General features: G+C 54.9%; 1 protein-coding gene and 1 long non-coding RNA gene across 2 annotated transcripts; both read left to right on the forward strand.

The window, feature by feature from the left end:
* Positions 1-1,544: 1,544 nt before the first annotated feature.
* LOC135983457 (uncharacterized) lies at positions 1,545-7,255 on the forward strand. Its single transcript, XR_010601167.1, has 4 exons — positions 1,545-1,721; positions 5,457-5,496; positions 6,290-6,372; positions 6,909-7,255. It is a non-coding gene; the product is annotated as an uncharacterized LOC135983457 (long non-coding RNA).
* Positions 7,256-9,548: 2,293 nt separating this feature from the next.
* Positions 9,549-18,633, forward strand: LOC135983275 (guanylate-binding protein 1-like). Its single transcript, XM_065594085.1, has 10 exons — positions 9,549-9,742; positions 9,907-10,034; positions 11,487-11,596; positions 12,453-12,655; positions 13,172-13,414; positions 14,970-15,250; positions 15,703-15,915; positions 16,500-16,602; positions 16,722-16,915; positions 17,319-18,633. The coding sequence occupies exons 1-10, from the start codon at positions 9,556-9,558 to the stop codon at positions 17,511-17,513; spliced, it is 1,857 nt and encodes a 618-aa protein (XP_065450157.1). The 5' UTR covers positions 9,549-9,555; the 3' UTR covers positions 17,514-18,633.
* Positions 18,634-26,872: the final 8,239 nt, after the last annotated feature.

Raw genomic sequence — 26,872 nt, forward strand, 5'->3', positions numbered from 1 at the left:
GGACAAGGGGAGAGGCAATTCTCGATTTAGTCCTGAGAGAAGTGCAGGATCTGGTCCAAGAGGTAACTATAACAGAACCACTTGGAAATAGTGACCATAATATAATAACATTTCAGAGTAGCAGCCGTGTTAGTCTGTATCCGCAAAAAGAACAGGAGTACTTGTGGCACCTTAGAGACTAACAAATTTATTAGAGCATAAGCTTTCGTGGACTACAGCCCACTTCTTTGGATGCATAACCGAAGAAGTGGGCTGTAGTCTAAGAAAGCTTATGCTCTAATAAATTTGTTAGTCTCTAAGGTGCCACAAGTACTCCTGTTCTTCTTTTTATAACAACATTTAACATTCCTGTGGTGGGAAGAACACCTCAACAGCCCAATACTGTGGCATTTAATTTCAGAAAGGGAAACTATCAAAAAATGAGGGGGTTAGTTAAACAGAAATTAAAAGATACAGGATTAGAGTATCAGAGGGGTAGCCGTGTTAGTCTGAATCTGTAAAAAGCAACAGAGGGTCCTGTGGCACCTTTGAGACTAACAGAAGTATTGGGAGCATAAGCTTTCGTGGGTAAGAACCTCACTTCTTCAGATGCAAGAGGATTAGAGTGGATTAGATTAGATTAGAGTTCTGTCACCTGCTACCACTGAGAACAGTCTAGATCAGGGGTCAGCAACCTTTCAGAGTGAAGGATTAGAGTGAAATCCCTGCAAGCTGCATGGACACTTTTCAAAGACACCATAATAGAGACCCAACTTACATGTATACCCCAAATTAAAGATCACAGTAAAAGAACTAAAAAAAAGCCACCGTGGTTTAACAACCATGTAAAGGAAGCAGTGAGAGATAAAAAGGCATCTTTTAAAAAATGGAAGTCAAATCCTAGTGAGGTAAATAGAAAGGAGCATAAACACTGCCAAATTAAGTGCAAGAATATAATAAGAAAAGCCAAAGAGGAGTTTGAAGAACAGCTAGCCAAAAACTCCAAAGGTAATAACAAAATGTTTAAGTACATCAGAAGCAGGAAGCTCTGTCTATGGCTCCAAACTTAAAGACAGTTTTGTTTTACACAGTCTGACATCCGCTGGGGCTTTAATGAAGTGTCTTCCTGTCTAACTGTATCTAACGGGTGCTGACACTTTGTGGTTTGGTTTCTTTTACAGCCGTTTCATAAAATAATGAAGGTCATGGCACCAGAATAAATTAACGTAATTAACACTGCTGCAGAATTTAGCTCCACTATCAGATGGGTTTACATTAAAACCCAAGATGCCATAGGTTAGTGAACAAAAGTATAAAGATGAGGGCTTTAAAGTAAGTGTGTGTGTGTGTGCGTGTGTTAGGGTGACAAGGTAACAAATGTGAAACAATCAGGACACTTTGTCACACGTGCCTGTGCAGAACAAATGAAATGCTGGAAGATCATTAGTAGCATTGTTAGTAAACAAATATTACTCTGTGTGTGCAGATTCTGGGATTTTTAAATTTTTTAAACCTCTGTAACTCAGCCAAATGTAAATGGATTTTCCCCAGACCACAGGCAAGGCATGTTCCTGTGGGCCTGGGCACGTGTGTCCGATCAAACCACAGGTTCCCTAGAAACCTAGCTTTTACCTCACTGCTCCCTTAATTGTGTCTTGCCTTCCTGTAGAACTGGGACGAAAGCATCAAATATATTTGGATCCAGTGCAGACCCCAGCCGCATCCACTAGCCTCCTTGACTGGTGAGTTTTACAAGAATTATCGTATCTTTCCATCCATAGGCTAAAGTACACAGGATATGTCTGTCATTAAATGGCTCTCCCTGAAGATAAACAAGTGTAACTCTTCTGCCCATCTAAGTTGGCAGCAACAAGGGCCGGGTTCTGTATCTAGGGGTTCCGTTTCAATAACACAATGCAAAACCGGCTCGAGCCCCCACCCAGTGACCTGGGACAATTACATACCACCCCCTGGGCGCCCCTAAGAGGCAATACTTCCCCTCTCGCAAGCACGGAGTCTGAGTGTAACAGAAAATGTTTAATAACATGAGGTAAACGACATCAGCATTAAATTGGAAAAAACACCACAAACAGGATTAATAACACAAACCATGAGCAAAAAACCCACCCCAGCAAGTTGGGCTGTGTCCTTTCCCTTGGGTTCTTGAAACCAGCAACCCAAGGTTCACCCAAGTCCCAAAAGTCCAACAACCCCCCAAAGTCTCTGTCCCTGGTCAGTGCAGCCCCAGAGTTCGGGGGGGGGGCACGCAGGGTGTTAAGGGGCACCTTACGTGATCCGAGGCCGACGGGGTTCCGCTGCAGCCTTCACCACGAGCCGCTCCACTCCACCAGCTGCCCCGTGAGCTGCTCCCGCCGTCCCACGAACTGCTCTGGCAGCTGCTCCACTCTGCTCACCGACCTGTGAGCCGCTCAGCTCTGCTCCATTTCAGCCATCCCTTGGACCGCTCCCACAAGGCTCCGCTCTGCTCGCTGCTCCTCCAGCCACTCCACTCCGCTCGCAAGGCTCCACTCTGCTCCGCCAGCCGCTTAGCAATATAGCTTCAGGCTCCCCCACTAGCTAACACAGCCTCAGTGATCTCAGCTCTTTTGTGATTTCAGCTCTTAGCAATTTCAGCTCATAGTAGGGGAACCCCAGTGCTAGTGCACCATTGGCCCAAAGTGAATTCAGCTCAGCAGTCGGTAACTAGACTCCTAATGGAATCAAAGTTAGCTCTGACATTCAACAGTGGAGAGAGGAGGTAGTGCAATTGGTGTTTCAACCCCTCAAACACAGGCCCATACCATCAACTATAAATACCTGTTCACATTCTCTCTCCAGTCACTGGGTTTTGTAACCCATGCCCCTTGTCAAGCAAGTGCTACTTAGGTAATGGTGAAGGACTCACTCAGTCCTTCTGTCATACAACAGTTCCACTGGCCTTGATTCACAGAATCAGGGTAACAAAACTTTATTCTTCCTGCCCCAATAACAGAGAAACTGGGGATCCCACACCAGCCAAAGTAACCACTTTGAGTGGCTGTGGTTTCATGCCAGGCGAGTGGGTGTGCCTATGCAAACAAGATCAGCCCCTGGAGTTCTTTTCCACACTCTCCATAATTCACCACCAGATGTCAGGGTAGAGCTCATCCTGACTCTGCTTACATCAGCATAATTAGCACTTGTACTTTGCCCTTTACTTAGCAGGGAGTTTGGTAACTGGTTGGGCTTCTGGTTTATGGCATCAGTGAGTCCAGAACAAGTCGCTAAGTTCACAACAAAGGTGTGGAAAGCATATGGGAGAGAGGGCTGGAATCCATGGTCGTTTCTGGTTCATGGGCTCGGACCTCAATTCAGGACTTCCTACTCCATCCACAGTGGATCTCCCACTGAGGAGTGGGGGCTGCACAGACAGTAAGGGAAGAACGGGGCCTTTACGGAGTAACTAGGCTTTGTTCCTTATTTGTTCTGTACTCTATAATCACAGCACTGTCATTCAGTGAGAAAATCTGCTCCTCTTTAAGCCACTGTCATTCCTACCCAGTGTTGCTCTTCCTTCTCCAGTTTCTCTCCTTCTTCCTGGTCTCAGAGAGCGTCTGTTCTTGTCTCTGCATGTCCTTCCCTGGAGCAGCTCTGAATCCCTAAGCCCCATGAGCATTGTGTTCAAGCCCATTCTTTCCCTCTCCAGCCACTAACACGATCCGCTCCTGAAAGCCAGTTTCATTGGGTGGTAGAGCTGATGCTCCTGTGAGACTAAAAGGGAGCAGGCGCAGTCACAGCTCTGAGTCAATGGCCCAGGTGCTCTGCTGTGTTCATCACGCTCAGGGCAGCTCACCCTTCTCAGAGCAATTGGTTCAGGCTCTCTGCAGACTCAGGCAAATGTTCCTGCATTGTCACACACCTATTCTCTGCCTGTGGCACATCATAGCCTAGTCTCCTGTAGGCTGTAATACTTTGGTCTAATTTCGGCTGTTGGGTGTCGTGTGCAGGTGCTGGGTGGGGTTGGTGGTGGCCTGTGATCTACAGAAGGACAGACTAGATGATCTGGTTGCTCCTTCTGGCCTTAAACTCTATGACTCTGTGGGTACAAAGCAGGAAGCTCCTATTCTTGTCACTGAAATCAGCAGCTGCAACTCGGATGAAGCTGGGCAGATCCAGTCACTGAAAATGTGCCATTTTATACAGTATCCATCTTCTATAAAAAGTTGTTAAATGGCAAGAGGGGAGGGGGGATCCAATCCTGCCTCCTCCCCATCTTACAAAGGTTTCAGGTGGCCCCTGAGGCATGTGTAAAATCACGGGTGTGCTGTGAGAGCACATGCCCTCTTTCCTCGCTTGAACAATTAGTAACAGCAAATCTCATCCCAGCCCCATACTCACTTATAATGCAATAATCCCACCTCTTTCGCCTTCGAATTAGGATCTGTTTCCAGCTTCTTGCACACTTTTCGGCTTTCTGCATCACTGCAAAATACAGAGACAGGAAAATGTCTGGTGAAAAAACGAAATCAAAATGTGTCCAACGTGTAAAATAAAATGCACAGTTCTGGTTTCTCGTCGGCTTTGCTGCGATTACTGGTAGGTTAGAAACTTCATTCACTTAAATCTCGAGCAACAGGGGTTTCTATCAAATTTGACAAGCACCCTGCTGCAGCCAACTCTGATTCTAGCAGTTTGTACATGGGACTTGTGACATTATTGATATAATCTGGGACCATATAGATCATTGTTGCAACCAAGGTCCTCTATGCATCCGAAGAAGTGAGGTTTTTACTCACGAAAGCTTATGCCCAAATAAATCTGTTAGTCTTTAAGGTGCCACCAAGGTCCTGTAGTGACACCAAATCTTGTATAAAGGGGGTCAAATGGGGTGTCTAAGACAAGGTTATGGTTTGCTGGTTATGATTATGCTGTCTATATGTGTGTATCAATTTTGTAGTTGAAGTTATGAATATTGGCTCTGTAATGTCTGTATTTCAAATTTATGCTATGCTGCTGGGTGACATCCCAGACAAACTGGTGTTAGCTCTGCCTAGCCTGCTTGATGGCCCATTAAGGACCATCAGCTATACAATGGACCCATTGAGACAAGGCAAATATGCCTTGAGACAAAGCAAAGTATGCAGGAACTTGCCCATGTGACTCCAGACTCCATTTTGCTGTAATTTTCCACAGTAAGAACAAAGAGGTGTTCTTACACCTGGAAAAGACTATATAAGGCTGATGCCTCATCTCCATCTTGTCTTCAATCCTGCTTCATACCTCTGGAGGAACTTTGCTACAAACTGAAGCTCTGAACAAAGGACTGAATGACCCATCCCAGTTGGGGATGTTCCAGAGACTTGATTTGAACCTGCAGTTTATTCTATCGCTGCTGCAAGCCTGAACCAAGAACTTTGCCATTACTGTATGTAATTGATTCCATTTAATCAATTCTAACTCTCATCTCTATCTTTTTCCTTTTATGAATAAACCTTTAGATTTTAGATTCTGAAGGATTGGCAACAGCGTGATTTGTGGGTAAGATCTGATTTGTATATTGACCTGGGTCTGGGGCTTGGTCCTTTGGGATCAGGAGAACCTTTTTCTTTTACTGGGGTATTGGTTTTCATAACCATTTGTCCCCATGTGGCACTGGTGGTAATACTGGGAAACTGGAGTGTTAAGGAGATTGCTTGTGAGACTTGCGGTTAGCCAGTGGGGTGAGACCGAAGTCCTCTTAGTCTGGCTGGTTTGGTTTGCCTTAGAGGTGGAAAAACCCCAGCCTTGGGCTGTAACTGCCCTATTTGAGCAATTTGTCCTGAGTTGGCACTCTCAGTTGGGTTCCGCCAGAACCGCATTGTCACAGGACTGAATGGTGATAAAACAGGGACCAGTAACTGCGGTTCCTGCCTGGATTTCTGTCTGTTAGAACTGAGTTTAGCTGCTACATGTTTCAGTGTAGGCCGGGCTTCAGTGCAGGTGAGTAAGCGAGAGATTCTAAGTCTCTGGAAGAATGTGTCCCTAGGTGTATTGACAGGACTGGTGAGCAAACAGTGTTTCACACCCGCCCCGAGCAGGATACTTTCAGATGTTTTATGCCTAGAAACCAGGTGTGAGGGTTTTCCACGTCCCCTTTTACCAGTTCTCAAGCTGAGCAGTGGGCCGAGGACTAGCTGAGGGCGAGAAGGCCCTGTCCTTCCGCAGGTAGCTGTTGTGATGGGCAGGGAGTTGAGTCTGTGTCATTGACTGGAGGACGAGTGTACTGGTCCTTGTTACCTTAAGCGCTAACATTCCTAGGAACAGACTCTCTACTTTCTGAATATCGTTTTAGCTCCCGCCCGTGCTCCCCTCCTTCAGAGACGATGCGGCTGCTTTGGTTTCCAGTGCTCCTGGGATGTGTCACCGCAGGCCAATGTAAGTTACAACGCTTGAGGGCCTGGACTATGTGTCCCACAGAGCCGGGCCCTGAGCCTGATCTGGGATTCTCAGCGCTGCTGTAATGCAAATATCAAACAATAAAATAGAAAAGAAACCCAAGTAGCGCTCCTCCCCTGGGCAGCCCCGTTTGCTGGCCAGTTGCGAAGCCAGCCAGCCGGGGAGACGGGTGGGCCGGCTGGTCGGCCTGCGTAGTTCCCATCAACATTCGGAGGGAACTGACACATAACAAGTCAGCTGCTCTGACGGGGCTGGGCGGCAGAGAGGAGGCTGCTGCCCCCACAGTGGGGAGGGAGCAGAGAGGAGGCCTGTGATAGACAGACAGAAGGACAGTGGAGGGGGGCTGAGCTAAGAAGAGGCAAGTTCCATGCGATGGGCCGGGGCAAGCCTACAGAGGGAACTGGAGGGAACGATCCTGGCTGGCCAGGGGATGGGGAGGTTGGGAAGAGATCGGATCTAACAGATCTTTGCCATATCGGCTTATTGTCATCTCAGCTGCCATTTTATCTCCTAAGGTTCCACCCACCCGCCGGCCTCTTCCGAAGTCTAAAATACAGCCCCGTCATCTGAAAAGGATACAGCCACCCTGCAGACAGGGCGTCTGGTGGGAACTCACCAGTGGTGGGGGAATTATTTCAAGCAGGTTTCTTCCAGAGACTCCCACCATGGTCAATGATTCCATCTACCTTCCATTTGTAATCTGAATTCTGGAAAAAATCCCTTTCATTTCTCCTATTGCAGCTTCAGAGGCTGAGAGCTCTGATCGCAGCCACACTTGGGGCTCTGTCCCAGGAGCTGTGGGAATAGCTGTGATCCTGGGGACTGCCCTCTGTATTTACAAGAGGAGAGAACAAAGACCTGGCAAAGGTAGCAGGAGTATTACCTAGGGATTTCTCCAAGGGGAGGCATTGAGACCATGTGCTTTTTGGGGTGTTTGTCTGACAGCTTGTTTGCTGTGTGCTTGAAGACTGTGGTGTGCTCTGTTTGGAGTGTGTGTGTGCTGAGCCTGTGTAAGTGGGGGATGGTCCTGCTATTGTGGGGAACTTTCCTGGCGTATACGCTACCCCGGTGAAGTGGGCTAGTGAAAGGATCTGAGTCCTCACTCCCACTCCCTTTACCCACAGCCTTCCTGACCTCGAGGGCTCCCCTTCCACTCTCCTGTCTGGCAGAGTCCTCGTAACCCCAACAAGGCTGGGCCCAGGATTCCTGGGGGCTCGACGCCCAACCTTGTTGTGGTCACTTAGGGCAGGGGCTCGGGTGTCCCCACTGCGGGGTGCTCTCTCTGCACTGGATGCTTCCCCGACCCACTGATCATCACACACAGTTCAAAGCAAATACAATTTATCAAACAGCAATTTAAGAAAATAAGGAGCGACTGGGAAAGGTGCAAGGAAAACCCGTCACTCCGCTCTGTGGCCCGGCGACGTCACAACCAGCGTCTCTGGAATGTCAGGGAAGTTCAGTCTGTTCCTCACATGTCCTAGGCCCCTGCCGACTCCCTGGCCGTGCTGCAGAGACGCTGCGGGTTGGACACTTGCTCTGGCGATGGCCACACACCCTCAGGCTCTAGGTGGCAGGAACCTTCTTCCCAGCATCGGCCCCGCCCCCCGTCGGGGTTACCATCCCCCCAAAGTCTGGCCTGCAGAGCCTCTTGGCTGGGAGCGTGTCCCTGAGCTGGGCTTGGTGCCCAGGGTCCCCCTCCTCTCCCCAGCTGCTCACCGCACCCAGCTCCGGACGGCTCCAGCTCCACTCGGCCTCAGCACGGCTGCTGCTGCTGCTCGGCCTCCAGCCCCCTGGGCTGCTTCTCTGGCCCCTCTGGCTGGCCCAGTTCTGCTCCCAGCCCAGCTCAGGCCCCTGCTCTCCCCTTAGCTCGGCCCCACTGTCTGACCCAGGCAATTCCAGCTCCCATGGAGGACGGGCCCCCCCGACCACCTGACTCCCTGACTCGCCTGCCCACCCTGTCAATCAGGCTGACCTGGAGCATTGGCCTCTCCCCATTGCCCCTGGGACTGTCAGTCTGAGGGTCCGGATTTCCCATTCCCCCTTCACCTTTCTTCTGGGACAACAGTCCCCTACAGATTGATGGGAATGGGGCATTTCCCTGAAGAGACACTGGCCAAGATTTGCAATAGGGAGTTGGGGGGCTGCAGTTTTTAAGCGCCCAACATGAGGCGCTTTCAAGGCCTGATTTTCAGAGGGGCGGGTGCTCTAAAACCCAAGACCCCTTATAAAGATGCTGAAAACTCAAGGCCCCAAATCACTAGTTACTGCTGAAAAGTCTGGTCCCTGCACATGGCACAGCAGAGCCAACACCAAGCCTTCAAAAGACAAGTCAGACCCCAAAATCACAGGATTGGCTGGGCACTCACAACAAATGGGGGGTGAGTCTCGGAAATGGTAGAAAGTGATTGTAGGTATTTGGCCGATGGTTTCGATGGCTGGATTCGAGGTGTAACAGAGTCACTGGTGTCTCTCGCTGAGAAGAGAGCTGGTGTCTTAGACAAAGGAAATGCCATAGAGCCAATCTCCCTGATGTCAGACGGGCATTTGACACAGTTCCACCCGAGAGACTATTACTTACATTGGAGAAGAGGGGGATTAAAGGAGAACTGAAAGGTCGGTAAGGGACTGGTTGAAGGGGAGACTACGAGGGGTCACACTGGAAGGTGACCTGTCAGGCTGGAGGGAGGTCACTAGCAGAGCTCCTCAGGGATAGGTTTTGGGACCAACCTTATTTAACATTTTCATTACTGACCTTAGCACAGAACGTGGGAATGTGCTAATAAAGTTTGCAGATGGCACAAAGGGGGGAGGTATTGTCAGCGTTTCACTCTGAGCCACCGCTTTCGCCAGACACGCCCCAGGCTGGCGCTCTAACCACTGGACCGTCCTGCCTGTCCAGCAGCAGCCCCACCCAGTGTGATTAAAGGGGCACCGGCTGGGAGTCTGCAGCGATGCCCAGGAGCGCCAGGGCTTGTCTGCCCCGGGGTGAGCTGCAGCGGGCGATGCTGGGGTCCGTACACTGCACTGGGGCGGGTGGAAGAGTCTCCTGCAGTTTGGGGGGCCTGGTTCTGTGTCTCACTGCCCCCCCATGCCTCACACACACACACCCCCGCGCTGACCCTCCCTGCTCTGTGTCCCACAGGCCACCCACCCAGCACGATGGAGATCCCCATGCTGGCCCCTGTCTGCCTGATCGAGAACAGCCCGGCGGGGGAGCTGCAGGTGCAGCAGGAGGCACTGCGGGTGCTGGCGGAGATCCACCAGCCCGTGGTGGTGGTGGCCATCGCCGGGCTGTACCGCACCGGCAAGTCCTACCTCATGAACAAACTGGCCGGCAAGAGAACAGGTGAGAGATGTGAGTCCTGCCCCAGTGCGCCAGGACTCCTGGGTTCTCTATCTGGCGCTGGCAGGGGAGTGGGGTCTAGTGGGTCAGAGCAGGGGGGGCTGGGAGGCAGGACTCCTGGGTTCCCTCGCTCTGCATCTGTCCCAGCTCCACCCCTCTCTCCCCAGGGTTCTCGCTGGGCTCCACCATCCAGTCGCACACCAAGGGCATCTGGATGTGGTGCCTGCCCCACCCCCGCCGGGCCGGCCACACCCTGGTGCTGCTGGACACCGAGGGGCTGGGCGACGTGGAGAAGGTGAGTGGGGGTGGGGGTCAGTGTATGAGAATCAGCCAATTTGCAGAGCGGGATGGAATTCCCCTCGGCACGCAGGGGCTGCTGGGACTTGTAGTTCCCAGGGGCTGCTGGGACTTGTAGTTCAGGGCAAGGCATGCTGGGAAAGGGGTTGGGGTATTTAAGGAGCTCCCTCTGCTAAAGGACAGACTCAGCGAGCCCCATGTAGGGGAAGGAGGGGCTGTCTGATGTGGGGCTGACGCCCTCTGAGGGGGGCAGTGCCAATGCCGGGAGGGCTGGGGATGCCGTGGCAGGGCTGGGACGAGAGGCCCAGGGGTGTGTCTGGAAACTCTTGTCCTGCCCGGGGAGAACTGTTGAGATATCAAAAATGTTTCCCATCCTGAATTGCGATGAAAAGTCAAAATGGGGGAAAAGTGCCAGGGCCTGAAAATCGGAAATGTGTCTTGGGTCCAGGTCACGCAAAAAACTTGGATCATTTTCAAACATTTCATTTTGATTGACCATTTTTTCTTTCTTTCTTAACTTGGTCCAAATTTACCAAAACCTTGGCAACGAGACATCGCGTTGCCTTGAAAAACGGCCAGTTTCCGAGTAGACAAACAGCCATTCGGGCTGTTTCCACAATTCTGAAACTTTTTTCCCAATAATTTTTCAAGTCAGGAAACCTGAACCGACCCTGTTTCACCAGTGATTTTGGTATCAACAATTCAACGTTCTCCAGCGACAATTTCCCAACCTGCTGTAGCGATGGAGGGCAGGCCTGGCATTCAGGAGAACTGGGTTCAAATCCCTGCTCCACAGACCCCCTGGGTGACCTTGGACTCAGTTTCCCCACCCAGACTGCCAGAGGAAGTGTGACAATAAATACCTTCACGCTGGAGAGGGGCTCAGACACGGCCAATAAGATGGATCCTTCGAAAAGGATCCCGCAGCCTTGGCCAAATGTCAGCATCGCTCCGCGCTAGGTGGAGGGAGGAGCCGGCATCGCCAGCCACGAGTGGGCAAAAAAAAGTCAAGACCCAAAAAATGCACAAGACTCGCTGCAAACTCCATGCCCTGCAGTGGGGGCTGCTGCAGCTGGACCCCAGGGGGTGGGGAGGGGGTTGTTGCCTTCCCAAAGTTTTAACAGAGCCACATCGGTTAGAAACTTACTTCGATAAAAGGAGAGCAATGGGAGCTTCCGCCCCCTCCCGTGCCTCCGGGAGCTGGGGATTTAATGAGGTGGGGGAGGGGAATACACCAACCCCAAATACTGACTTTCCTAAAGAATGGGAATTAATTGTGGCCTGGGCTGGGATTCTGGAGAGCTGGGGGCTGTTCCCCTGGCTATCCCTTCCCCGTGCCTCAGTTTCCCCATCTGTGCCATGGGGCTGGCAATCCCGTCGTGCTTTCCGATGGGCTGTGAGCTCTGCAGCTGGGACGTGCTCGGGACGGTGACGGCGGGTGTCATTCCAGGGCGACGCGAAGAACGACACGTGGATCTTCGCGCTGGCCGTGCTGCTCAGCAGCACCCTGGTCTATAACAGCCGGGGCACCATCGACCAGCAGGCCATGGACCAGCTGCAGTATCCTTGCCTGGGGGCCGGGGCTGGGGGGGGCATGTCCCCGGGGAAGGGCCCCGTGCTTCCATCTAAACGCTTCACCCCCTGCGAAATTGTGACCCACAGCACAGGGTGTGCACCATGGCCCCCTCTAGTGGCCACTCCGCATGAGGGGATAACAACCCGCTACTGCCACCAGCTGTCAGAGTTGCTCCTTCAGGTCCCGTGCTGCAGGCGGCTGCTCTGGACCCTGAAAGTGGTGGGTTCAATCCCTGCTTCCTGGTGTTGTGATGAAATATCTGACACGGAGTTTGGGGGGAGACAAGGCCCTGCACCCCCGGCTTCCTGCGATTCACCGTGACTCTCAGCCAGCCAGTAACACAGAAGGTTTATTACACGACAGGAACACAGTCCAAACCAGAGCTTGTAGGCATAAACAGGACCCCTTAGTCAGGTCCTTCTGGGGGGTAGGGACTTTAGACCCCAGCCTTGGGGTTCGCTCCGATTTCCCCAGCCAGCCCAAAACTGAAACCCCCTCCAGCATCTCACTCCCCCTCCCCGGGCTCCTTCTCCAGCCTTTGTCCAGTTTCCCAGGCAAAGGTGTCACCTGGGTCCAACCCCCTCCGAGCTCAGGTTACAGGCTCAGGTATCATCCCTCAAGTGAAGTCACCCCCTGCTCTCCCATCCCCCAATGCAGACAGTCCCAGCAAAACTAGACGACATTCCCAGGTCAGTCCGCCCCGCTCCCTACTGAGTCACAATATCCTCCCCTTCCCCCAGTCGCTTCTGAGCCCCCATCGCAGGTGGGTTGGGGGGGCCCTGAGGGATTGGGACCCCCTGAAGGGGACGCCGCATCTCCGGTTCCTTAGCCGGCCCCCAGCTACGTGACGGAGTTGACGGAGCGCATCAAGGTGAAGGAGGTGGGCCAGGGCGGCCGGCAGGAGGGAGCGGATTCGGCTGAATTTGTGCGGTTCTTCCCGGCCTTTGTGTGGGCCGTGCGGGATTTCATGCTGCAGCTGGAGCTGGACGGGCGGGAGATCACCGAGGACGAGTACCTGGAGAGCGCCCTGAAACTAAAGACAGGTAGGGGAGCGATGCTGTCCCCAGGGCGGCACTAGGGAGCGCTGGGCTGCAGGGGGTGGGGTGGGGGTACCCTGGCAGTCAGGGCTGGCCCGAGGGCGGCACTAGGGGGCGCCAGACTTCAGGGGGCGGGGTGGGGTCTCCCTAGGCAGTCAGGGCTGTCCCCAGGACGGCACTAGGGGGCGCTGGGCTGCAGGGGGTGGGGTGGGGGCTCCCCTGGCAGTCAGGGCTGGCCCCAGGGTGGCACTAGGGGGCGCTGTGATTGCATTGGGGGTGACTTTTGCTCGAGACACAATCCCAAGCTGTTGACACCTTGCGGATGTTACCGGTCCCTGAGAGTTGAGGCGTTCGCTGTCCTGGCCACGTTCCAGCTTGGACAGTTCCCCGGTTCCCCTCAATCCCCTGTGGATATCGGGGTCTCTTCCCCCAGGGGAATCTGTCCAACACCCACCATGCTGCCCCCCAGAAGCAGCCGCATGTCGGCGCAGGGCTGCTGTCCAGCTCCCGTCTCCTCCCCAGGCAGCAGTGAGCAAACCAAGCTCTACAACCTGCCCCGCGAATGCATTCGCCAGTTCTTCCCTGCCCGGAAATGCTTCGTCTTCGTCCCGCCGGCCAGCAGGGGGAAAATGTGCCGGCTGGAGGAGCTGCAGGAGGACGAGCTGGAGCCCGAGTTCCGGGAGCAGGTGGCCCGGTTCTGCTGCCACATCTGGGAGACGTCACAGCCCAAGACCATCCCAGGCGGCCACGTGGTGACTGGGGCCAGTGAGTATCGGTAGCCCTGGGGCCGGGGGCCAGCAGGGCTTGTGGGGTGCTGGGCAGGATGAACCGAGCTGGGAGGGGGTCCCCTGTGTCCAGCACTGTTGGGGCCAATGCTGGCGCCTGCACCCAGCTCTGGGGTGGGCGGTTAGAGGGCGCACTAGAAAATCCTTGAGGAGTGGAGCAAAGCCACGGAAACAACCCCCGGGGGAGAACAGGCCGGGTGGGGGGAGCCCGACAGAGCAGATCTGGTCAGTGGCTCCCAGGGGAGATGGGGAGAGGCCTAGATAGCCCCGTGGGTGCGTTTCCCGGGGAGGGATGCCTGCGTCTCCAGGGGCCGTTGTTTGGGCCCCACCAATTTCACATGAAAAATGTGTCACGGAACGTGAAATAAGCCCTTTCCCCATGAAATCCGATGTCCCCTTGTTCCTAGGAGCGCCCCAGCAAAGGGGGCTCCGAGCTCCAGATGGGCAGGGGAGGGGCAGGACTTGTCCATCTCCTGCACAGCTGTGCTGGGGGGGCATCAGACCCACCCCCACCTCCAGGAACCTCCTGTGGTTGCAGGAAGCTCTGCGGTTGCTGCCTTCAGAGTCCAGCTCTGGGGGCAGCACCGAAGTGAGGGTGGTAATTCCATGACCCCCCAACAACATCTCCCCCCATCCCCTTTTTAAACATCTGAAAACATGAAATTTACCAATTTTTAAACCCTCTGGCTGTGAAATTGACCATAATAGACCGTGAATTTGGTAGGGCCATTTCTCTGCAGCGCCCCATGGCTGGGGGGTGACGCCAGGCGCGTCCCAATGAGAAATGAGGCACCAGTTGCTCACAGAGAAGGGGGATGGGGGTGCATTTCTGACTGGGATGGTGTGACAGAGCAGGGAGCGGGGCAGATTTGACCTGGGAATGTTGCAGGGGGGTTGCAGTGGGGATGGGGGACTTCCCTTGAAGGAAGCTACCTGAGCTGTAACCTGAGCCAGGAGGGGGTGGGGAGAATTAACACCTTCTGCCCGGGAGACTGAACAAAGGAGAGGAGGAGCTGGGGGGAGGGGGAAGAGAGGAGCTGCAGGAGGAGTTTTGGTTTGGTTTCAGTTTGGGCTGGGTGGTGCAACGCAGGGAACCCCAAGCTGGGGTCTAAGCTCCCTGAGCTTCCCAGAGGGACCTAATTGAGGGGGTCTGGTCGTACCTACATGCTCTGCTTGAGACTGTGTTCCTGTCCTTAAATAAACCTTCTGCTTTACTGGCTGGTTGAGAGTCACAATGAATCTCAGGAAGAGGGGTGCAGGGCCCTGACTCCCCCACACTCCGCGACAGATGGGGGGACTGGGGCGTATCCAGGGTGGGGAGGGGGGCACGTCCCAGGCTTGGTGTCTGTCCTGCAGGGAGGGGCAGGGAGCAGTGTGGGAGGGGCTGGGCACACTGGGCACTGACCCTGCCCCTCCGGCCGCACTGGGCACCCTGGAGCTGACCCTGGCCCTCCGGTGGCACTGGGGAACCTGGCACTGACCCTGCCCCCCCCATCGTGCTGGGCACCCTGGCACTGACCCTGCCTCTCTGGCAGTGCTGGGGAACCTGGCAGTGACCTACGTCAACGCCATCCGCAGCGGGGCAGTGCCCTGTGTGGAGAGTGCGGTGCTGGCCCTGGCGCAGATCGAGAACTCGGCGGCGGTGGAGGAGGCCGTGGCTGTCTACAAGGAGCAGCTCGGGCGGCAGGCGGCGCTGCCCACGGAGACCGTGCAGGAGCTGCTGGAGCTGCATGCCCAGTGCGAGCGGGAGGCGCTGCGGGCGTTCATGGCGCGCGCCATCAAGGACGACGACTGCCGCTTCCAAGGGGAGCTCATGGTACAGCCCCTTGCGCTGGCCCCAGGGTTTAAGGGATAGCTGCCCCTCTGCGGGATGGGCGGGGCTGGGGCTCCCCGATCCCCTTTCCCAGGGATCTCCCAGCCCCGGTGTGATAGGTTCCCCCCTGGGGAGCCACCTGGAACTGGGATATCACAGAGCCCCCCCGTCCCACCAGCCTGGGCTCCCTCTCACCCTGTGCTGCTGTGACAAGCTGCAAAGCCCCCCAGATGCACTTCCACCAGCATCACACAGGTAGGGACACACCCAGCTGCAGTCACAAGCAATCTCCAGTCCCGGGCGCATGCGGATTGGCTCGCATCCCTGCCTCATTTGGGCCCTGCCCTGGCTCGTACCCTGCCCTGGCTCATACCCCCCCCGGCTCGTACCCTGCCCTGTCTGTACCCACCCCCCCCGCCGGCTCACGCCTGCCCTGTCTGTGCCCAACCTGGCAGCGCCACCTGGAGGAGCAGAAGCAGGAGCTCTGCCGCCGGAACGAACTGGCATCTTCGGAGCGCTGCACGGCTGCCCTGCAGGAGCTGTGGGACGAGCTGGACGACCGGATCGTCCTGGGGGTGTATTCGGTGCCTGGGGGCTACCAGTGCTTCCTGGACGACCGGCAGCGGATGGTGGAGAGATACCCGCAGGTGCCGGCGAATGGGGTAAAGGTAGGAGAGGGCTGGTGCCCGGCTCTGTGTGTCTTTGTGCCCCCTTGTTGTGCAGACCAGGAAGCCCTGCTGAGAACCAGGCATCAGTTTTCCCCAATGGGCAGTTCCTGGATCCTCCCTAGAGCGGGGGCAGCATCAGAGTGTGAGCCTGCCCCCCCCCAGCCTTCCCCGCTGCCAACGTGCCGGGGTGCCTGGTTCCCGTGGCCCCTCCAGCCCTCGGCCTCTCTGCTGGGGCTGCAGGTGGGGGCCAGTTATCGCCTTTGTCCAGGTTCGGCCCCAGCTCATCCAGAACAGGTACCAAGGGTGTCGAGTGGAAACCAAATGCTGACTCTGGGGCAGGATGGGAGCTGGTGCCCCCCTAGAGGGGAAAGGCCCCATATCCCAGCCCCACCCCCCTGAGCCAGCCAGTCCCTGCCCTGGGGCCGGATCAGGGTCAGCGCCCCCTAGAGGGGAAAGGCCCCCGCCCCCCTCCAAGCCAGCCAGTCCCCTGTTCCTCTCCAGTGCTGCAATCCAGAATCCCGACCCAGATCCAGCCCTATGGGACAAACCCCCCTGACCTGGTGGCTCCCACTCTCCATCCCCAGGCCGACGAGGTGCTGCAGGAGTTCCTCCAGTCCAAGGAGGTCGCGGCCCAGTCCATCCTGCAGACGGACAAGGCCCTGACGGAGAAGGAGAAGGAGATGGCAGGTACACACCGGGGGACGTGGTGCTGCTGGGACGGGGGAGAGGGGACTGGGCTGCAGCCCCGGCAGGCAGAGTCACCGTGGCCCTCCCCGTGCTGACCCACCTCTCTCTCCCCGTGCCAGCCGAGCGAGCCCGGGCCGAGGCGGCCGAGCGGGAGCGGCAGGTCCTGCAGCAGAAGAAGGCTGAGCTGCAGCAGAAGCTGAAGGACCAGGAACGCAGCTACCAGGAGAACCGGCAGCTGCTGAAGGAGAAGCTGGAGGACGAGAGGAAGAAGCTGCTGGAGGAGCAGGGCAAGATGCTGGATCAGAAACTCAAGGTACCGGGGGGGGCGGGTGCTAAGGGGGCAGGATGGGCACAGCTCGCGCAAGGGCACCACTGCCACCGGCCTCAGCCTGCCCGGGGGTGGGGTAGCCGGGGCGCTGGCAAATGGCAGGCAGGCGGTGAGATACCGGGCTAGATGGGCCTGTGGAGCGGATCCCCCAGAGACGGGATTGCTGGTAGGTGCAGTGTGGGGAATGACATGTGCACAGACAGAGCAGGGCCCGTCCCCTCCAACGGGGGGCGGCAGCGACACACACACACCCTGGTTCCCCTGCCCTGGACCCCCATTCCCCCCAGGCCAGCCCCACACTGTTGCCATGACTCCTCCCTGCCCGTGGGGCGGGGGCTGTCCCGTGGGGCAGGCTGGGGATCCCCCTCATGCTGTCGCTGCCCCCCAGGAGCTGGAGAACCTGAGGAAGGAGTGGCTCCAGGAGAAGGCTGCACGCATTGAAGCTGAGATCCAGCGCCTGCAGCAGCAGAACAAGGAGCTCCAGAACCCACCCTGGATCGAATCAGCGCTGGCATCACTGCACGAAGGGGCCTGCCTTGTGCTACCTGGCATCTTTGGCAAGCTCACCGGGCGCTGGTCCTGATGGGGCCCCCGGCCTCCCGCTCGCCTCTCTACCCCAGCGCCCTGTTCACCCGCGGAACCCCCTGCCACAGGACGCTCTACCGGCAAGCAGCTTAGTAATGCTTAGAATATGTCACCCCACAAGGTCTTGCAGGGAGGTGCACTGTGGGAGACGTGCTACCTTAAGATGGACAGGTGCTGTTGGAGAGGGATACCGGGATGGATTGGCCCCATTGGCCTGATCTGTGGGGCAGGACCCACGCGAGGTGGCCACCAGAACATCACCCCCAGGGGAGGTAGACACTGCCCACACCTAGGAACCTGGAGTCCCACACCCTGGGTAACCCTTGTCACGGACTCCTAGGCCCCGGGCTCTCTGGGCTCCGTATGGCCCCTGGGACCACACCTCTGAGTCCCCAGCAGCCTGGCTCTACCATGGCCCCTCAGGGAGTCCCCTCGCTCTGGGCCCCTGGGGCCCCCACCCCCAGAGGGAGCAACGCCCCCGATCTCTAGCTGCAGTGACTCTCCGCCAGCGTCACACAGGAGGTTTATTGAACGTCTGAACCCAGCCCGGGCAGTTCTCAGGGTCCTTGGGCCTGGCCAGTCTCAGCCCTGGGCAGGTGGGTCTGTCCCGTCCCCATGGGTCCGGCTGCTCCTTGTCCCCAGCCTAGCCCCACCCCGCCCCATCCTTCCAGCCGAGCCCCCTAAATCTCCTCCCCCACAGCCCCTCCTCTGCCCTTTGTCTTCAGTACCAGGTTGACAGGCCGTCTGGGCCCCTCTCTTCAGTCCTTTGTTCCCCCAAGGGCTGGTCAGGTCCCCAAGCGCCTCTCTCCTCAGCCCATTGTCCCTACATTGGCCAGAACCAGCTGCTCCCAAGCTGGGGGTCCCCCTGATCACCAGTCGCTGGGTTCCCAATCTCCAGGCCAGTATCCGGGATCCCAACTGCTAGCTGAGGTCACACCTAGTCCCCTGCAACAACAACCCCTCTCCTATCCCCTCATTACACACACAGCACACAGGGAAACTGAGGCACGCACCATCACTAATAACCCACACACACACACACACACACTTCATCACACCTCTCTAGCCCCAGGCTGAGGGAGGGGAACTGGCATGGGCATCTTAGAGACTAACACATTTATTTGGGCATAAGCTTTCGTGGGCTAAAACCCACTTCTTCAGATGCATGGAGTGGAAAATACAGTAGCAGGTATATATACACAGCACATGAAAAGATGGGAGTTGCCTTACCAAGTGGGGGGTCAGTCTAACGAGCCAATTCAATTAACAGCAGGATACCAAGGGAAGAAAAATCACTTTTGTAGTGGTAATGAGGGTGGCCCGTTTCATAGAATCATAGAATATCAGGGTTGGAAGGGACCTCAGGAGGTCATCTAGTCCAACTCCCTGCTCAAAGCAGGACCAATTCCCAACTAAATCATCCCAGCCAGGGCTTTGTCAAGCCGGGCCTTAAAAACCTCTAAGGAAGGAGATTCCACCACCTCCCTAGGTAACCAATTCCAGTGCATCACCATCCTCCTAGTGAAATAGTGTTTCCTAATATCCAACCTAAACATTCCCCATTGCAACTTGAGACCATTGCTCCTTGTTCTGTCATCTGCCACCACTGAGAACAGCCGAGCTCCATCCTCTTTGGAACCCCCCTTCAGGTAGTTGAAAGCAGCTATCAAATCCCCCCTCACTCTTCTCTTCTGGAGACTAAACAATCCCAGCTCCCTCAGCCTCTCCTCATAAGTCATGTGCTCCAGACCCCTAATCATTTTTGTTGCCCTCCGCTGGACTCTTTCCAATTTTTCCACATCTTTCTTGTAGTGTGGGGCCCAAAACTGGACACAGTATTCCAGATGAGGCCTCACCAATGTCGAATAAAGGGGAACGATCACGTCCCTCGATCTGCTGGCAATGCCCCTACTTATACAGCCCAAAATGCCGTTAGCCTTCTTGGCAACAAGAGCACACTGTTGACTCATATCCAGCTTCTCGTCCACTGTGACCCCTAGGTCCTTTTCTGCAGAACTGCTACCTAGCCATTCGGTCCCTAGTCTGTAGCAGTGCATGGGATTCTTCCGTCCTAAGTGCAGGACTGCACTTGTCCTTTTTGAACTTCATCGCGTTTTTTCTGGCCCAATCCTCTAATTTGTCTAGGTCTCTCTGTATCCGATCCCTACCCTCTAATGTATCTACCACGCCTCCCAGTTTAGTGTCATCTGCAAACTTGCTGAGAGTGCAGTCCACACCGTCCTCCAGATCATTAATAAAGATATTAAACAAACCGGCCCCAGGACCGACCCTTGGGGCACTCCGCTTGAAACCGGCTGCCAACTAGACATGGAGCCATTGATCACTACCCGTTGAGCCCGACGATCCAGCCAGCTTTCTATCCACCTTACAGTCCATTCATCCATCCCATACTTCTTTAACTTGGTGGCAAGAATACTGTGGGAGACCGCATCAAAACCTTTGCTAAAGTCAAGGAATAACACATCCACTGCTTTCCCCTCATCCACAGACCCAGTTATCTCCTCATAGAAGGCAATTAGGCCAATGGCTCCGCAATCACATCCGCCAACTCCTTTATCACCCTCGGATGCAGCGCATCCGGCCCCATGGACTTGTGCTCGTCCAGCTTTTCTAAATAGTCCCGAACCACTTCTTTCTCCACGGAGGGCTGGTCACCTTCTCCCCATGCTGTACTGCCCAGTGCAGCGGTCTGGGAGCTGACCTTGTTCGCGAAGACAGAGGCAAAAAAATCATTGAGTACATTAGGTTTTTCCACATCCTCTGTCACTAGGTTGCCTCCCTCATTCAGTAAGGGGCCCTTGCTTTCCTTGACTTTCTTCTTCTTGCTAACATACCTGAAGAAACCCTTCTTGTTACTCTTAACATCTCTTGCTAGCTGCAACTCCAAGTGTGATTTGACCTTCCTGATTTCACTCCTGCATGCCTGAGCAATATTTTTATACTCTTCCTTGGTCATTTGTCCAATCTTCCACTTCTTGTAAGCTTCTTTTTTGCATTTAAGATCAGCAAGGATTTCACTGTTTAGCCAAGCTGGTCGCCTGCCATATTTACTATTCTTTCTACACTTCGGGATGGTTTGTTCCTGCAACCGCAATAAGGATTCTTTAAAATACAGCCAGCTCTCCTGGACCCCTTTGCCCTTCATGTTATTCTCCCAGGGGATCCTGCCCATCTGTTCCCTGAGGGAGTCAAAGTCTGCTTTTCTGAAGTCCAGGGTCCGTATTCTGCTGCTCTCCTTTCTTCCTTGTGTTAGGATCCTGAACTCGACCATCTCATGGTCACTGCCTCCCAGGTTCCCATCCACTTTTGCTTTCCCTACTAATTCTTCCCTGTTTGTGAGCAGTAGGTCTAGAAGAGCTCTGCCCCTAGTTGGTTCCTCCAGCACTTGCACCAGGAAATTGTCCCCTACACTATCCAAAAACTTCCTGGATTGTCTGTGCACCGCTGTATTGCTCTCCCAGCAGATATCAGGGTGATTAAAGTCTCCCATGAGAACCAGGGCCTGCGATCTAGCAACTTCTGTTAGTTGCCGGAAGAAAGCCTCGTCCACCTCATCCCCCTCGTCTGGTGGTCTATAGCAGACTCCCACCACGACATCACCCTTGTTGCTAATACTTCTAAACTTTATCCAGAGACTCTCAGGTTTTTCTGCAGTTTCATACCGGAGCTCTGAGCAGTCATACTCCTCTCTTACATATAACACAACTTCCCCACCTTTTCTGCCCTGCCTGTCCTTCCTGAACAGTTTATATCCATCCATGACAGTACTCCAGTCATGTGAGTTATCCCACCAAGTCTCTGTTATTCCAATCACATCATAGTTCCCTGACTGTGCCAGGACTTCCAGTTCTCCCTGCTTGTTTCCCAGGCTTCTTGCATTCCTGTATAGGCACTTAAGATAATTCATCGATCGTCCCTCTTTCTCAGCATGAGACAGGAGTCCTCCCCCCTTGCGCTCTCCTGCTTGTGCTTCCTCCCAGGATCCCATTTCCCCACTTACCTCAGGGCTTTGGTCTCCTTCCCCCGGTGAACCTAGTTTAAAGCCCTCCTCATTAGGTTAGCCAGCCTGCTGGTGAAGATGCTCTTCCCTCTCTTCGTTAGGTGGAGCCCGTCTCTGCCTAGCACTCCCCCTTCTTGGAACACCATCCCATGGTCAAAGAATCCAAAGCCTTCTCTCCGACACCACCTGCGTAGCCATTCATTGACTTCCACGATTCGACGGTCTCTACCCCGGCCTTTTCCTTGCACAGGGAGGATGGACGAAAACACCACTTGCGCCTCAAACTCCTTTATCCTTCTTCCCAGAGCCACGTAGTCTGTAGTGATCCGCTCAAGGTCATTCTTGGCAGTATCATTGGTGCCCACGTGGAGAAGCAGGAAGGGGTAGCGATCCGAGGGCTTGATGAGTCTCGGAAGTCTCTCCGTCACATCATTTCAAACAGTTGACAAGAAGGTGTGAGTAACAGTGGGGGAAATTAGGTTTTGTAATGACCCAGCCACTCCCAGTCTTTATTCAGGCCTAATTTGATGGTGTCCACTTTGCAAATTAATTCCAGTTCTGCAGTTTCTTGTTGGAGTCTGTTTCTGAAGTTTTTTTGTTGAAGAATCACCACTTTTCCGTCTGTTATTGAGTGTCTGGGGAGGCTGAAGTATTCTCCTACTGGTTTTTGAATGTTATAATTCCTGATGTCAGATTTGTGTCCATTTGTTCTTTTGCGTAGAGACTGTCTGGTTTGGCCAATGTACATGGCAGAGGGGCATTGCTGGCACATGATGGCGTATATCACATTGGTAGCCAAGTGGACACCATCAAATTAGGTCTGAATAAAGACTGGGAGTGGTTGGGTCATTACAAAAACTGATTTCCCCCTACTGTTACTCACACCTTCTTGTCAACTGTTTGAAATGGGCCACCCTCATTACCACTACTAAAGTGATTTTTCCTCCCTTGGTATCCTGGTGTTAATTTAATTGTCTCATTAGACTGACCCCCCGCCCCACTTGGTAAGGCAACTCCCATCTTTTCATGTGCTGTGTATTTATACCTCTCCACTGTATTTTCCACTCCATTCATCTGAAGAAGTGGGCTTTAGCCCACGAAAGCTTATGCCCCAATAAATGTGTTAGTCTCTAAGGTGCCACAAGGACTCCTCGCTGTTTTTTGCTGATACAGACTAACACGGCTACCCCTCTGAAACCTGTCTTCCTGCCTTGCAACTCTGTGATTAAATAAACCTCCCCGCAAACCTCACTCACGTGTCTGGGTCTCTTTGCTGCTCTCTGGGAATGTGAATCGTGCCCCTGAAACTGAAACTAAGAAACATGCAGGACATCGTGTGCTGGGACAAGCCGGAAACCCACCCTTGCTGCGGGCTGCCAAGACAGGGTCTGTGCTGTGAGATCGCTAAGCAGCTGGGTGCCTAGGGGGTGCTGGGATCCAGGACTCCTGGGTTCCCTCTTGGTCCCTTGGAGGGAAGTTGGGTCTAGTGGTTAGAGTGGGGTGGGGTTGAGAGTAGACACCCACACCGGGTGGCTGATTATGGGGCACCGGCAGAGCTGGGGTGGCCGTGGGTCAGGATTGAGGGGCAGCAGCGCCGTGGGCCCGTTCCCCAGGTGCGGGGCCTGTTGCGAATCCCTCCGCTCGCTGACTCTGGTACAAATGAGCCCTGGCACCACAGCTGGTTTGCTGGGTTCGCGGCCCTTGGCGGATACCCAGCCGGAAACGTCCTGCCTCACGCCCGGCCCAGCCGGAGCCACCCAGCCCAGCCCCTTCTCCCCGGGCCGCCAGCCGGGCGTGGCGCCAGGGCAGAGACTCCTACATGGCCTGGAGGGGACGTCGGGGCGCCTGGGGCCTGCGAGGGGTGTCTCAGCTGTTTTAAATCTGCCTAGCGTGGGCGGTGTGTGAACTGCTGGCTGGGGGAGTCCCCAGCCCTGCCCCTTCCACCCGAGGGCCCCTTCTGTGCCCCCAGGTGCCCAGAGACACCACCACCACAGCCGCCGGCCCCCACCCCAGGCTGGCTCATGCCTGCAGCCCCCCCCCAGCCCCAGAGTGCTGGGAGGGAGAGTGCGCGGTGTCCCGGCAGCCCCCCCAGCCCCAGGAAGGGGGGCAGCATGGCCCTAGCCCCTGGAGCCCAGCGGCGCCACCAAAGCGGGGCCCTGTGGGTGGAGCATGGGCAGGGCCAGGCCTGGCTGGTTCGGCCTCCCCTACCCCCGCCCGTGCAGCCTATGTAACCCGGAGGAAGTGGAAGCTGAGCTGTGGGCAATGCCTGGCAGGGGCATCGGTAGACAGTTCGCCGGTGACTCCAGTCTCGGTGCCCGGGGGAGCCGTGGTCCCTGCAGTGCCCTGGCCTCTGTGAGCCCCCCCATGCAGCCTCCGCGTCCGGCAGTCAGGGGCCCGCTCGTTACCGTGTCCTATCACAGTGGCACCCAGAGACCGGAGCAGGTTGTGTCCTGAGTGCCCACAGGGGCCCCCGTCTTCCAGCGCCTGCAGCAGGGCCCACATGTTCCAGGCCCCGGGACGCACTGGCGGGGTGGGAGGAGGGCGCCTGCTTGGGGGCCCGATGCACCGGGAGGGAGCTGGCCGGGTGGCAAGGAACTGTGTGCCCTGGCCTGCCATGCCCTGGGCTGGAGCTGGGGTTCCCCTCACCCCGGTGCTCCCCAGAATGCCCCAGCCCGGAGTGGTCCAGGCCTGACCGGGGGGTGTGGGGAGCCCGGCGGTGCCCGGGGAAGGGGACGTGGACGCGCTTCACCCAGCTGATGGGTGGCTCTGCCTGCCAGATACAAACACGGCCTGACTGCAGACCAGTCGGGAACGTGACAGCCATGCGGGCTGCCCTGGGACCCTGTGTGTACTGGCAGCGGCTCCTGCCTCGGCCTGGCACCTCCGTGCCCGGCTCCTGCCCTGGCCGGCCTGTTTGCCCGGAGCTGCTGGCTGCAAGCGGCGTCAGGGCTCGGCGACATGGGCAGGGGCCAGGGGGCTGACGGCGAGTGGGAAGCAGCTCAGAAACAGAGGGCAGGGCAGTGGCAGCCCTCGGCCTGGGCATGGGCATGACCCTCGGTGCCTTTCCCCAGGTCTGCCCCTTCCATGGGACTATTCGGCTGCCACCTCACAGGCCGAGCTCCTGCACCCAGTGCCAGGGGACCTGACAGAGACACCCCCCGTCACGGAGTTGGGGAACACAAGGCCCTGCACCCCCCGGCTTCCTGCGATTCACCATGACTCTCAGCCAGCCAGTAACACAGAAGGTTTATTTAGACGACAGGAACACAGTCCAAGACAAGTCTTGCAAGTACAGACAACAGGACCCCCTCAGTTAGGCCCATCTTGGGGAGGGGGCCCAGGGAGGCCAGAGCCCTATATGGGCTCCCCTCCATTTTCCCAGCCAGCTCCAAACTGAGACTCTCCAGCCCCTCCTCTGGCCTTTGTCTCTTTCCCGGGGCCAGGAGGTCACCTGATCTCTTTGTTCTCCGACACCTTCAGTTGGCACCTTACAGGGGAGGGGCCCAGGCCATCAGGAGACAGGGCATCAGCCATTCTCTGTGCAGACAGCATCACACTGGCCCTCTCAGGCTCTGCAACAATCACACCCCCTGATCCCACCACCTAGATACTTAAGAAATGCATAGGGGAAACTGAGGCACCCACACAGCATTCAGAGAAAACATTAAGAACATTCCCACTTTGTCACACACACCCCTCCCCCGGATCCTCTGCCCCACTTCCCAGCTTATCCCCTTCCAGGTCTGCTCCAGGGTGTGACGTTATGAGTGTAATATAATATCTCATTGAAAGATGACAGGGCCAGAAAGAGTTAATTAACTCACAGACTGACCTGACCCATGGGCCGAACTTTAGAAAATGGTTAGGAAGATCTGTAAATGAATAGAGTTTTGAAATGTAAGTCTGCATTTTTAGAGGTAGAAGAGGAGGTGTTTGCTCATGTCTTGTGATGTAAGCAAACAAGTCCTGTCTATCACTATAGCTTTGATTCAACAATCAAAAAAGGAGCATTAACATTTAGGAAGACACTTGATTGAAATAGTATTATTGTCTCTATGTCTCTTTGAAGGTTGTGGTAACCTTTATCTGAACTGTTTAATGGCTAAATTACCCTGTGCTAATTGCCAGGATGTTTGGGAGGAGAGTTAAGCCTATTGTTTTCTCAGGCCAAAAGGCTGCTGGAAATGTAGAAGAACCCTGGGACACGATCCTGCTTCATCTCAGATCTGCTTTGGGTTTCAAGAGGGGGAAACCCGGAGCCACAAGGATTGAGATCCCCACCCACTGACTGGAGTCACCCTGAATATGGACATTGGACTCTGACCTCTGGACTATTTCTAAAAGGACTTTTGGCCACTACAATCTCACCTCTGCTATGTATCTGAACCTCAAGAATTGAATTCACGTCTGTCTGTATATTGATCTTTTAACCAACACTCTCTAGCTTTTTTTTTTTAATAAATGTTAGTTTAGTTAATAAGAATTGGCTATAGTGTGTATTTTGGGTAAGATCTAAGTTATAATTGGACCTGGGTGTGTGGCTGATCCTTTGGGGTTGGAAGAACCTTTTCTTTTATATGATGAGATCAGATTGTCAGGAATCATCATCATATCTGACGTGTGTCTGGACGGAGGCCTGAGGCTGGGCACTTTAAGGGAACTGCGTTGTTTAGACGTCTGAGTAACCAGTGAGGTACTTGTCGTGGAAAAAGTCACCCAAGCATTGATTTTAGTTCACAGACTCAAGCCTGAGGCCAGTTTATTGCAATACATACCAACGCGTTGGGGGTTGTAGTCAGAAACCACACCCCTGATCACAGCTCGCAGGCTGCTTTTATTCTTACAAACCGCAAACATAGTACGTCATTGACAAAAATAAAAGAGTTGGGGTCTGTTCCCTTTCTCGGTACCTTCCTCATTATTTTTCTGAGAACTGGGTGCATGTTGGGTGGGGGGCTTCTCGAGAAGCCTGATGCGGTCAAAACTTGGCACCAGCTAGGGTACATTCTCAGAAGAGTGCATGGTACCTTCCGGAGCGTTATGGTCAGTGTACCGGGGAGGGGGTGACAGGACGCCTAAAGAAGGTATCTAATCAGTCAGTTTGTATTTAGCTAGAAATTCGGGGAGGTCACAGAGCACCCAGAAGAGAACCATGATTGGCTTCCTTGCATTTAGCTGGAATCGCGGGGTGGGGGGAGGGTGTCCCAGATCACCCAAAGGAGAAGCTGCATTTAGTCAGTTTACATCCAGCTAAAGTTACCTATTGCTTCACACAAGCGGTTATTATATTTTATCAGCCATGAACATATTTCATTAGTGCTGCTGCTGGGGCTTTT

This window comes from Chrysemys picta, chromosome 4, assembly GCF_011386835.1.
Source record: "Chrysemys picta bellii isolate R12L10 chromosome 4, ASM1138683v2, whole genome shotgun sequence".
NCBI classification, from domain to species: Eukaryota; Metazoa; Chordata; order Testudines; family Emydidae; genus Chrysemys; species Chrysemys picta.

Coding starts and splice junctions, on each gene's coding strand:
- LOC135983275 (XM_065594085.1), top strand. CDS start 9,556: ATGGAGATCCCCATGCTGGCCCCTGTCTGCCTGATCGAGAACAGCCCG. Junction 15,251..15,702: donor GCTTCCAAGGGGAGCTCATG/GTACAGCCCCTT, acceptor CCAACCTGGCAG/CGCCACCTGGAGGAGCAGAA. Junction 16,916..17,318: donor TGCTGGATCAGAAACTCAAG/GTACCGGGGGGG, acceptor GCTGCCCCCCAG/GAGCTGGAGAACCTGAGGAA.